The sequence below is a fragment of the Marmota flaviventris genome, chromosome 4, assembly GCF_047511675.1.
Source record: "Marmota flaviventris isolate mMarFla1 chromosome 4, mMarFla1.hap1, whole genome shotgun sequence".
In the NCBI taxonomy this organism is placed as follows: domain Eukaryota; kingdom Metazoa; phylum Chordata; class Mammalia; order Rodentia; family Sciuridae; genus Marmota; species Marmota flaviventris.
Window position 1 is genome coordinate 26,556,553 of NC_092501.1, and position 13,342 is coordinate 26,569,894.

General features: G+C 40.1%; 1 protein-coding gene across 7 annotated transcripts in view; it reads right to left on the reverse strand.

Annotated features, from left to right (window-relative positions):
* Btrc (beta-transducin repeat containing E3 ubiquitin protein ligase) overlaps positions 1–13,098 on the reverse strand; it is a 186,462-nt gene extending 173,364 nt beyond the window's left edge. For 4 of the 7 annotated variants that reach the window (XM_071610976.1, XM_027930096.2, XM_071610975.1 and 1 more), the window contains exon 1: positions 12,958–13,098. In XM_071610976.1, the coding sequence (XP_071467077.1) occupies positions 12,958–13,005 (48 nt within the window). In that variant the 5' untranslated portion in view covers positions 13,006–13,098. The remainder of the gene's footprint in view (positions 1–12,957) is intronic. The other 3 variants (XM_071610973.1, XM_071610978.1, XM_071610974.1) reach the window with 3 other exon arrangements.
* Between the last annotated feature and the right edge of the window lie 244 nt (positions 13,099–13,342).

The window sequence follows — 13,342 nt, forward strand, 5'->3', positions numbered from 1 at the left end:
GCGAACTCAAAATAAAATATTAAAAAAGAACTACACTGGGCTAGGGATGTGGCTCAAGCGGTAGCGTGCTCGCCTGGCATGCGTGCGGCCCGGGTTCAATCCTCAGCACCACATACAAACAAAGATGTTGTGTCCGCCAAGAACTAAAAAAAATAAATAAATAAATATTAAAATTCTTTCTCTCTCACTCTCTCTTTAAAAAAAAAAAAAAAAAAAAAAAAGAACTACACTGGTAGTTCGACCAAACACTAATCCAAGGGCCAGTATCAATCCATCAAGAAATCTTTATGGTTCAGCAGTAAAATAAAACACTAATGAATAAGGGGGTAGGGTTGTGGCTCAGTGGTACAGCTCTTGCCTCCCATGCATGAGGCGCTGGGATCAATCCTCAGCACCACATAAAAATAAAATAAATTAAATAAGGATATTGTGTCTATCTGCAACTAAAAAAAAAAAAAATTTTAAAAAAGACTAGTGAATACATAAATATACATAAACCACACACAGACATATACACACATGTATATATTACTTATTTCTCAAGTCACATACACATAGATGCATGTACACACCAACTAACATTTGGGAAAGACTGTTATTTGCTTTCTATAGCTGCAGTAAAAAAGTACCACATATTTAATGGCTTAATACAACACAAATTTATTATTTTATAGCTCTGTAGTTTAGAAGTCTAAAATGGGTCTGAGTTCTAACCAAGGTGTTGGTGGGGCTGTCTTCTGGTCGGTTCTATAGATTCTAGGTTTGCCCTTTCCAGCTTCTAGAACCTGCTCTAATTCCTTAGCTTATGGACCTCTTCCTCATCTTCAAATCTAGCAACACTAGTTTGAATTCTTACACAGCACCATTCTGACCTCTTCTTCCTCCTCCTTACACATTTAAGGACTCTTGTAATTAAACTGAGTCCAACCCAGACACACCTGATCAATTTCCCTACGTAAAAGTCAGCTGATTAGCAATCCTGATTCTATTGGCAACCCTAATTCCTTTTGCTATATACCTAACATATTCACAGTTTCTTGGGATTAGGAGGTAGATATACTTGTATGCTTGCAGTGCACAGTAAGGGGTATTATAAGACTTGAAGACGCCGCACCACACGACACAGATCACCAAAGAGGTTCCACTTTATTACCAAAGGCTGTGTGTTTATATAGGTCTAAGGAGAGGTAGCAGGGCTGAGGTAGATAACAGGTCGCCCATTTATTGGCAAGCTCTTCCATATGTCAGTTCTGGAGCCCAAGAAGTTAATTCTTATTGGGGCTAAGCTTCCCACCAGCAGGGTTTGAACACTGGCGCCAGCGGGAACGTTTCGCGCCAGTGAAAGAAACAAAGAGGAGAAAGAGGGTCGTTAGACGCCATGTTGGAGTTTTCCTCTGGGGTGCTGCTGCTGTTATATGTTTTCCCAACAGGTATTATTCCACATAGTCCAAAAATGTTGTTTCCTTTATTTTCTTTACTCTGAGTCGTATGTATGTTCATATGTTTTATATATATGTGTGTGTGTGTGTGTGTGTATATATATATATATATATATATGTATGAAAACATGTACACATACACTACACACACACATATTGGGAGAGGGCATTAAAATGCTCTTTTTTGTGTTATGGGGATTGAACCCCGGGGTGTTCTACCACTGAGCTACATCCGTAGTCCCTTTTATTTTGACACAGGGTCCTGCTAAATTAATGGGGCTAGCCACGAACTTGCAATCCTCCCAACTCTGTCTCCCAAATTCCCAGGACTATAGGCCATGACTAGCTTCTTTCTTTCTTTTTAAAATGATCATTTATTTATTTATTGGTACTAGAAATTGAACCCCAAGGTATTCAACCACTGAGCCATAGCCACATCTGCAGCCCTTTTCAAATCTTATTTTGAGACAGGGACTCACTAAATTGCTTAGGGCCTCCTTGCTAAATTGCTGAAGTTGGCTTTGAACTTTCGATCCTCCTGCCTCAGTGTCCCAGACTGCTGGGATTAAAGCCATTGCACCTAGCTTTAAATGATGGTACTAATGGTGATCATTCTTTTTCACATCCTGGTATGTAGGGAGAAAATGTTGCTAATCCTTTGAACTCTGTGTAAGTAGTAAAAATCTTTTGAAAATTTTTCTTGATCCCTTAAATGAAGTCTGAAGGAAACTGGATATGGTGTCCCATGCTTTTAATCCCAGCTACTGAGGCTCAGGCAGGAAGATTGCAAATTCTAGGCCAGCCTCAGCAACTTATCAAGAACCTCTCAAGGGGCTGGGGATGTGGCTCAAGCGGTAGCGCGCTCGCCTGGCATGCGTGCGGCCCGGGTTCAATCCTCAGCACCACATACAAACAAAGATGTTGTGCCCGCCGATAACTAAAAATAAATAAATAAATATTTAAAAAAAAAAAGAACCTCTCAAAATTAAAAAGGGGGGAGGAGGCAGGATGAGTGGCTCACCAGTACAACAACAACAAAAAAAAAAAAAAAAAAGAAAGGAAAGGAAAGGAGGGAGGGAGAAAACAAACAAAATAATGTGTTCCTACAAATACACCATATATCATACACGGGATGTGTATTTTACAGAAACATACAGAACAAATCAATAAGAAAAGGCCAAACAACACCAGTCCTGGGCCACACCTATAATCTCAGCAACCCAGGAGGCTGAAAGAGAAGGATAGCAAGTTCAAAGCCAGTCTCAGCTACAGGCCCTAAGCAATTTAGTGAGAACCCTGTCTTAAAATGAAAAATGAAAAAGGCTGGAGGATATAGCTCAGTGGTAAAGGGCCTCTGGGTAAATCCTCAGCATCAAAAACACAAAAAAATATAAAAACAAAGGAAGAAAAGAGGCAACAATCCAATAACAATTAAAAAAAAAAAAACCTTGAATAGACACTTTACCAAAGAGGCTAATAGTCAATAAACCTAAAATAGTGCTTGTTTACATTAGTCATTAAAGAAATGCAAATTTTATAGAATAGTACCCTTCATCCACTAGAATGGCTACAGTGAGAAAGACAGTACAACAAATTCACAAAGCCCTTGGTTCAATCACCAGCACTATAAAAAGAAAAAGAAAAAAAAAAAGACATTCTTCAGTGAATGTTCCAGTGGGAACTCCTAAACACTACTAGAGAAAATGGAAAATGGTTCCACAGTATCTACTAAGCTAAATATTTTTGTCCTATGATCTAGTAATTCCACTCCTAAATATATATCCAGCAAAAATATGTAAAAAAAAAAAAAACAGGTATAACTTTATTTATAACAGCACAATTAAAGTAGCCAAAATCTGGAAATAACCCAAGTGTCCATCAAAAACAGGACTGAGCAGTAGATGGTGGTACACGCCTGCAATCCCAGTGGTTAGGGGGGCTGAGGCAGGAAGATGGCAAGTTCCAGGGCAGTCTTAGCAAATTAGTGAGGCTCTCAGCAACTTTGAAACCCCCTGTCCAAAAATTAAAAATAAAAGGGATTGGGATGTTAGTTCAGTGATAAAGTGTCCCTGGTTTCAATCCTCAGTACCAAAAAGGAAAACTAGAGCTCAGAGTAGTGTGTCTGTTTAATACTTGTTACATTGTAGTCCATGATTAAGTGCCCCTATATTCAATTTTGGATATTTGTTTTATAAACAGATATATGCAATATACCAAATTTGAGCTTGTTTGATTAAATATGATACAATACTCACCATAAAAGATTCTGGAAAATATTAGATAATTAAAAGAATGATAACAAAAATAAATAAGATTTTAAAATAATAATTAAAATATTTTAATCATCTCAATAGGCCCCAGGCAGGAAACTTCCCTTACTGTTTCCCTACCTGCCCTCCTGCCCTGCCCTAAATTAACACCCTGCTACCAAAACTCCTCCCATGACCTGGCCCTGTGGCCCGAAGAGCCCACCAAAAATAACTAACTTGGGCTGGGGCTGGGGCTCAGTGGTAGAGCACTTGCCTAGCACATGTGACACGCCAGGTTCAATCAATCCTCAGCACCACATAAAAATAAATAAATAAAATAAAGATATCACATGCATCTGCAACTAATTAATTAGCTCCTCTCATGGCTCTGCTAATGCCCTATAATACCCAGACCCTTACGGCAGCCCCCACCATTCTCCTCCTGGAGATGTGCCCCTCTGGTGCTAAATAAAGCACACATCCCTTGTCAATGACGTCTCCCTCCATTTTCTTTTTCTTTTTGTATTCTCTTTCAAGTGCTTTCATATTGTTAAAAAGGCCCTAGCTGGGTGTGGTGGTGGACAACTATAATCTCAGTGACTCTGGAGGCTGAGCTAGGAGGATCGAAATTTCAAAGCCAGCCTCAGCAATTTAGGCCCTAAGCAACTTAGCAATACTGTGTCTCAAAAATAAAAAAGGGCTGTGGCTCATTGCTTAAGCACCCCTGGGTTCAATCCCTAATGCCATTTAAAAAAAAAAAAAAAAAAGGCCATTAAATATTTCAAAATACTACCCATAATCCAACAATTCACAAACAAGCATATTAACAGTTTTGAATAATACTTCTCAAATGCAAAGACTTATGCATCCAAATACAAAACATTTATCCAAATTCCTGAATGTCTGTCTCCATGACTTTTCAGCAAAGCCTGAAAGTTCTCCAGACATCTAAAAATACCAGCATCACATCTCGCAACCTTAAATTTAGGTGCAAATAAAGAATTGGAAAATCTCTACCTGCTATCAAGGAAGCTGTTAGAGCATTATGTATGACCTTGATACAAATTTTGTTTCAGTTCAAATTGTTACAAGCATCACTGAAAGGAGCCAGATGAGGTGGCACCCACCTGTACTCCCATCTATTTGGGAAACTGAAGCAGAGGACCAAAGTCTGAGGCCAGTCTCAGTAACTTAGAGATACCCTGTCTCAATAAATAATAAAAAGGACTGGGAATGCAGTTGTGGTAGAACACCTCTAGTTCAATCCCCAGTACCATTAAAGAATCTATCTCACAGGATTATTGGGCGAATTAGATGACATAATATTAGTAAAAGAACTTAGAACATTAAATTTGGAACAGCATAAACACTTAATAAATACAGGCTGATGGCACAGCTTAACACTGAACAAGCATGAGGATTTGGGTTCAATTCCCAGCACCCAAAAAGAAAAAACAAATGAATAAATAAATAGTAGCCATTGCTATAAAAACAAAAAACCTCACCCACTTCTGTGTTATTCTGTTATTGGCACAACATCAGGTCAGGTCACAAGCCTGTGAGTAGGAAAGGCGAGTGTAACTCTGAAAGAAGAGCCTAATTACAGGAAGAAGGAAACTTCAGAAGAAAAATTCCAACTCAAAAGGTTTTACTACACAGGCAGGAATTCTCTCCAAACCTTGGGACTCTTGCTCCCTTGCTTCCCCAACCCCTACCCTGGCTACATATGAAATTAACCGAGCATCTCAGAGAACAATCTTATTCTTAGTACAAATATTAATCTCAGTATCTATTTTACTTTTGTTATCTGAGTCTTTTGTAAAATGTTCCCAATCGGACTTTGGGAAATGAAAGGGAATACGCCTCAGGCTATGCTAACTCTGCAGAGATTCCTGCGCCCCCCCCCCCCCACACACACACACACTGGGTGAATACAATTGAATAGAGATTTTTTACCCCTTCAATGCCAATTTTAGGATGCTCAAATTGATTTATTAAAGAAAGAGAAGGCTTTCTTTTGGTGCTAGGGATTGAACCCAGGGCCTTATATTTCTTTTTGCTGACTTAAGTTTACTGGCTAAGTTGTCAAATTTTGGTAAATATTTTCTATTTCATTCTCAATGAATTCTCACTATCCACATGTAGAAAACACTTCTGTGCTATATTAAAATATTGCTAGGGGCTGAGGATATAGGCCAGTGGTCGAATGCTTTCAATCCTCTATATAGTGCTAAAAAAAACAACTGTTAGAAAGTAAATGAGATTTCAAAATATTTTACCCTAGCCAGTTGAGGTGGCACACACTTTATAATCCCAGCTACTCTATAGGCAGCAGGAACACAAGTTTGAGGCCAGCATGGGTAACTTAGTAAGACTTCTTTTATTTTTATTTATTTTTTTAATATGTTCTAATTAGTTATATATGACAGTATAGTGATACCTCTTTTCAAAATAAAAAATAGAGGGCTGGGATGTGGCTCAGTGGTACAACACTTGCCTAGCACATGCAAGGCCCTGGGTTTGATGATTCCCATCATCATCATCATCATCATCATCATCATATGGTTGGGGATGTGGTTCAGTAATGGAGCCCCCCTGAGTTCAAGCCCCAATACCACAAAAAAAATTAATTTTTTGGAAACTAAAATATTTTTTAAAAGCCAGGTATCGTGGTACATACCTATAATCCCAGCAACTCAGGACGCTAAAGAGGCAGAAGAACTGCCAAATTAGGGGACAATCTCAGATCCTGCCCTCAAAAAAATTTTTAAAAAAGGACTCAGATACAGCTTAGTAGTAAAGTGCCTGTGGGTTCAATCCCAAGTGCAAAAAATTAATTAATTAATTAAAATGAAAAGAAGGGCTGGGGCTATAGCTCAGTGGTAAAGTGCTTACCTAGCACACTTGGTTCAATCCTCAGCACCACATAAAAATAAATAAAAGTACTGTGTCCATCTACAACTAAAAATATATTTTAAAAAAAAAGGAAAAGAAAAAATAATCATAGAAGGGGAAAAACAAATAAATAAGGCTGGAGACGTAGCTCAGAGGTAAGAGCATCCCTGGATTCAATCCCTGGTACTGCAAAATAAAAACATCAAATTGGGGTTTTTAAGCTACTAAGGTTTGGGGTGACTTGTAACATAGAAATATTTACACAGCAACTACTTGAGACAGGAGGATAACTAGAGCCTAGGAACTCACTGCCAGTCTGGACAATATAGTAAGATCCACTCAAAAAAAAAAAAAGACAAAAATAAATTATTATGATCATCTATTACAAATACAGATCTAGAAAAACAGCACAAAGAATTATCACTAATCTATAATTTCACACCCCAACACCTATATTAGAATATCCAGAAAGAAGCAATTTGGAAACTAAATTGGGAATAGGAAGAGGATGCACAGAAACTCTCACAATTTACACAAAGAATTAGTTTCAAATGTCCATCCATCTGGTAATCGATCCCATTTATTTAAAGAAAAGTCCTTTGTGAAAAATCTTTTTTTTTTAAGATTTTTTTTTTTTTAGAGAAAGAGAGAGAGAGAGAGAGAGAATTTTTTAATATTTATTTTTTTTAGTTCTCAGCAGACACAACATCTTTGTTTGTATGTGGTGCTGAGGATCGAACCCGGGCCGCACACATGTCAGGTGAGCGCACTACCACTTGAGCCACATCCCCAGCCCCGTGAAAAATCTTAAGAATTTATTTTAAATGTTTTTTTTTTTTGGGGGGGGGGCGCAGGGCGGTACCCAGGATTGAACTCAGGGGTGCTCTTACCACTGAGCTACATCTCCAGCCTTATGTGTTTTTCTTATTATTATTATTTTTTTGGTACAGGGATTGAACTCAGGGACACTCGACCACTGAGCCACATCCCCAGCCCTATTTTGTATTTTATTTAGAGACACTTGCTTGGTGCCTCACTGTTGCTGAGGCTGGCTTTGAACTCAAAATTCTCCTGTCTCAGCCTCCAGAGCCAGCCCCTGGATCACAAGCATGTGCCACTGTGCCTGGCTATTTGTTTTTAAATACCTGTTTCTCTCAAATAAATAATAAAAGTTACTACGTCTACAATGACATCATTAAGGCAAGTGATGCAGAAGATCACATCAATTCCATAGAAGTTAAAAAAAGAGATGCCTCCCAAGCATTCCTGGTGTTATTATCCACAAACTTGGCTGATCTCATTTGGTTTTTTAGTCTGAGCATCCAACTAGAATAGCATCTATGGTAAAAGATTGCTCCCAGCAATCCCCTCCTCCATGTTTATGCATGCCACTCTTCACATTAATAGAGATTATTTCCCCCAATCCCTCTCACTTTGGGTTAGCCTCGACTGGATCTGACAAATAGTGACATTCCTTGGATTTTCAAATCCCAGGATTTAAGATGACTCACAGATGCTACATTCTATATCCTGCAATGCTCCTTCTTAGAACACAGCCACCATGATTTAAGGAAACCCAAGGAGCAAAAGGAGAGATTCATATAGCACACAGAAGGCCTTTAGCCCTAGCTGAACTCTCAGGCAGTGATCAGTCATGTGAATGTGGCCATTTTGTAAGTTCCAAACATGAAGGCACCAGCCAACACCATGTGAAGTATAAAAACCACCAAATTTGCCAGGCATGGTGGCACATGTCTATAATTCCAGCAACTCGTGAGCTGAAGCATTAGAATCATGAATTTGAGGCCAGTCTAGGCAATTTAGCAGGACCATCTCAAAATAAAAAATAAAAAGGGCTAGGGATTTACTCAGTGGTAGAGCTATTGAACCTATTCATACTCCACTACCTACAAAAAAAAAAAAAAATTAAATTTTGATTTTTTTAAGCTACTAAATTTGGGGGTGGTTTGTTACACAGCAATATATTTATCTTTTATATTATTTTACTTGTCAACTCCATAAAAAGCTTTATGAGAATTGGGAAATTAGCTCAGTGGTAAAGTGCTTACCTAGCATGCCCTAGGCCCTTGGTTCAATTCCCAGCAACACAAATTATTTTTGTATGTCCTAAAATTATTTCATCTCCATTTCAAGTGTTTCTCTGTTTGATTCTGGGATTGACTGGACAAGAATATATTTATCCGTTAAAAAATAAATGAAAAGCCATGCATACGCCTATAATCCAAGTGAGTCGAGAAAATATGGAGGAGGATGGCAAGTTTGAGACCATCCTCAGCAATTAGTGAGGCCCTAAGCAACTCAGCAAGACCGCGTCTCAAAATAAAAAAAAATAAAATAAAAGGTTTGGGATGTGACTCTGTAGTTAATCACTCCTAATCATTTGGGTTCAATCCCTAGTACTAATAAATAAATAAACAAACATCAATTTCTTCCTCAGCTTTTTAAAAATAAATGGGGAATGGAACCCATATATATAAAACTGGGTTTATATTTCATGGATCATTTTCATTTTCCTACCCAGGTCCTCTTCCAGTTCCTGATATCCTTTCTGAGGTTTAAGAATGGCTGACCAGGGAAATTACTTTTAGGAAAGGTTCTTGAGGGCCTGATAAAGCAGGATGAAAGAGGTTAGCACATAAGTTATTTCATGTAAACTACTCTTTTAAAAAAAAACAAAAAACATTTTTTTAGTTGTCAATGGACCTTTATTTTATTTATTTTTTTATACAGTGCTAAGAATTGAACCCAGTGCCTCACACATGCCAGGCAAGCGTTCTACCAATGAGCTACAAGTCCAGCCCTAAACTACTCCTTTCAAATCATTTATTTTTTTCTTAGAAGTTAATCTAAACAAGAAAAAGTAGTAATAGCTGTCTACCTATAATGCCAGCAACTCAGGAGGCAGAGGAAGGAGGATGACAAGTTTGATGCTAGTCCTAGGAATTTAGCAAGACCCTCAGCCATGTAGCCTGACCCTGTTCCAAAATAAAAAATAAAAAGGGCTGGTGGGGTAGCTCATTGTTAAAGTGCCTCTAGGGTCCAATCACCCAACTGATATAAACAATCTGCTTATACCACTCTTCACAAGCACTCATTGGCTAGTTTTAGGTCATGTATAAATTACGGTCATACATAATAATGTATGGTCAACTCCAAATTAGCAATCTCATTAATAAGATTTTATAGTAAAAGTCCTAATCAAAGCACCACATTAATGTGGTGATGCACATTTTCATGAGAGTATCCATTTCATGTAAGCATTCTAAACTGTTTATTTATTTATTTATTTATTTATTTAGGTACTAGAGATTGAACCCAGGGGCACTCAACCACTGAGCCACATCCCCAGCCCTTTTTAATATTTTATTTAGAGACAGGGTCTCGCTTAGTTGCTTAGAGCCTCACTAAATTGCTGAGGCTGGCTTTGAACTTGCAATCTTCCCACTGAGGCTTCAGCTTCCTGAACTGCTGGGATTCCAGGTGGGGTGCTACCACGCCTGGCTATGCCGCAGTCTGGCTGGGCACAAATCACGAGCCACTGAAGCAGGAACAAACTTTATTTTTAAAACGCAGAAAAACACTTCACACAGCTCCCGGGGAAATCCTCCCGAACGCGCCACGAGGCTTGTCCAGGAACCCCCAGCCGGAACTATCTCTCCCGGAAATCCCTCCTCCTGCACTTCCCCAACCAATGGGAACTCTCGGGGAATCCCCGGAAATCCCCACGAGAACTCCAAAATAGTGCGAGAACTCAAAAGTTGCGGCAGAGGCGGACAGGCAGAGGCGCCTGTCAATCAATACTGTTGGCAAAATGCCAGGGGCCATACAGACTCAGCCGTGGCTCTCAGCATGGCTATATTTTTTTAAAGTATGGAAATCAAGGCATCTGTACCAAAGTTGTTATTAGCTAACTCACAATTGAAGGAAAGGATAAACAAAGCCAGAACAAAGCCAATACTATAAAAAAAAAAAAAAAATCAATTTGATTAAGATGATAACCTTTCTATGTATACTTTACACTGGCTACTTAGAGGAAAGCTCAAATATAAATATCGTCCTATCTCAAAATCAACTCTGAAAAAATAAGCATGTTATATCAGGGAAAATGGCACCAAAGGAAAGTTGTAACTTACTCAGATTCATAATAAGTCTGTTACTGAGCTGAAAGAGAATACCAAATCTCTAACTCTCCATTCTCTGTTTTTCTTACTAAAGTATCATTCTTGGTGACCCTCTTCCAGTTGACTTTTTTTTCCAAGCAAAAGCCACTACAGCAGGCAAGATCAAAAATGAAAATAACTAAAATTATAGAAAAAGTTGGCTTCTCCCTATGGAAATTGACTCAATATTTAATAATGTATGGTGTGCCAAAAGTTGCAAACTACACCACCATCTCCAGGTCCACTTTAACTCAGTCAGGAGGCCATTACATTATCAAAGCATAACTCAATGGTACAAAGCAGAGATCAAGTAGCTGAGAATGTTCCTAGACTGAGGTCTAATGCGGAATGACCGAGATGATCTCATAATGTTTCTTTATGATCTGTAAGTCACATTATTCTGTAACTCTGTGTCAGGATTAGGATTAAGATTCAATCCTCTAAACAGGAAAACAAAATAAGAAGCTGCTACTTTTCTAACTTAAATCTAGAAGTTTGCTATAGCTATCAGGCAACTTTCACTTATTTCTAAAATCCAAAATAATTTCAAGGTCTCTTATTATTTTAAATTTCAACATTTGGCAGAAATTCAAAGGCTCAATAATACATTTAAACTTTAAGTGTTTTCAAAGGTACAGATATAAACATAAAGTTTATATTTTACCAATTTCTACAAAAATATCCTTATAAATGGGTAAGTTTAAAGCCTAAATTCAATTGGGTTGGTATCCATGTTTAGTTTATTATGGTACTTTAGGTGAAGACACGATTTTGTATTATTTAATTACTTAAAGGAATAAGATTTAAACTGGCAGGTCACAATTACTTCTGAAAAAGCAGGACTTGACTGCAAATATAAGCGTCCCTAAAGCCACCTGGTAAGCTAAAAGTGTGCATTCCACCATTATTTAGTTATAACACAGAGTCTGGCTTTAAACCTGGGATATACAAAAAGCATCAGATTAAAAGCATCAAATATCAGACTACATATACAAGTTTGCCATATATAAGCACAGCAAAAGAAAAGCATGATACAAAGTTAAAGAGGTTGGAAGGGGTTTAAACACCCACAAAATGTAATCTATGCTCACACTGTTTGAATGTAAAACTGATGGATAACCACCAACTGATATCTCACACTTCCCACTACCTACATCCCCCATTTGCATCTCCTGAATTTCTCCATAAATCTCATTACTTCTGTTGGGTCTTTGCAACTCTAACCTCCAATTCCTTGCATTTTCCCGAAAGTGATATACTGCACCGGATCTCCAAAATTTTACTACCGCACAAGTTTTTTGTTTTGGTTTGGTTTTTACCCTATTAGATACTAGTTTTGTCCAATCCCCTGTACCCATGTTTCCCTGACCAGTTAGCCTCTTTTCATCACCTCCAACTTACTACAATAATTTAGCCTCTCCCTTTCAAACTAGTGTATGTGTCCCTTTTCCTGGTCTTTGTAATTCTGGCTCACAATCAACACACCATACCTCCCCCAAGTATTGTCATCATAGCCCTAGGTCCCCAGTCCTTATCTTCCCTAAGTAAGGCCCCTTCCTTTCCAGAGTTTGTCAACATTAGTTTGGACGAGCTGGAATTCCATCCTAGAGGCAAAGGCTATCTAATCTTGTTCTACAAAATTACAAGCCTCCCTCTGACCCTGACTTCCCTTCCTCCTTCTTTAAACCCACAGGCATCCAGCCCTGCCGGTCCCCCCCACACACCTCTCACCCCAATATCTGTCTTCCCACTCTCCCATGCTTCCATTCCCCACTCCCGAATGCACCTCCTTTCCTCGGCCTTACCCATAACCCTGACACGGGGAAGGCCCTGGCAGTGGCCCCACGGCGCCTCTCCACCAGGCTTCCTCAGCTCTTCGATAACTGTACCCACGCCCCTTTACCTCCAGGGCCCCGCGCGCCGCCTGGAGTCCCCTCCTCCAATAAACTCCTGCTGTCACTTGGCCTCTCTTCCACAAGATGGCGGAGCAGCTGCCCCCACCTATGGGTCCCCTCCGTCACCCCCAGCCTCCTCCCTGGAGCTCCGGTCCCGTCCCTCCAGCCGCCCCGCCGCCAGCCTTGGCCAAGGGTCCCTCTGCCCGCTCCCGCTGTGGACTAGCGGCCCAGGCCCAAGCTCAGAAACGTCTCCAATGCCATCGCCTCCGTCGTTCCCCTGCCTGCACCGTCTCCTCACCATAAACTTGAGCGCTTTCTCCTGCAGCACCGCCTCGGCCGGGTCCATAATCGCCAGGGCCACTGGGTCTGCTCTCCACCGGGGCCGCCCCTTTGGTGCCAGGCCGCAGCCAACGCAGCGCAGGGATCCCGCCTCCTCTTCCTTCCCCCCGCCCTCTCCTACCTCACGGGCTCAAGCGGGGGTGACGAGAAGGACCAGCGGCTCCGCACGCGCGTGACCCGCTGGCTCACGGGACTTGTAGTTCGGGAGCGTCCCTCGGAGAAAGGCGAGGCCAAGCCACGAACCGCAACTCCCGCGGATCACTGCGGCAGGGTTGCGGTAGCCGGCAAGCCAAACCTAGAAGACTCGCAGTTTGGGCTAGGAAATCCGCTGGTGGGAATTGTAG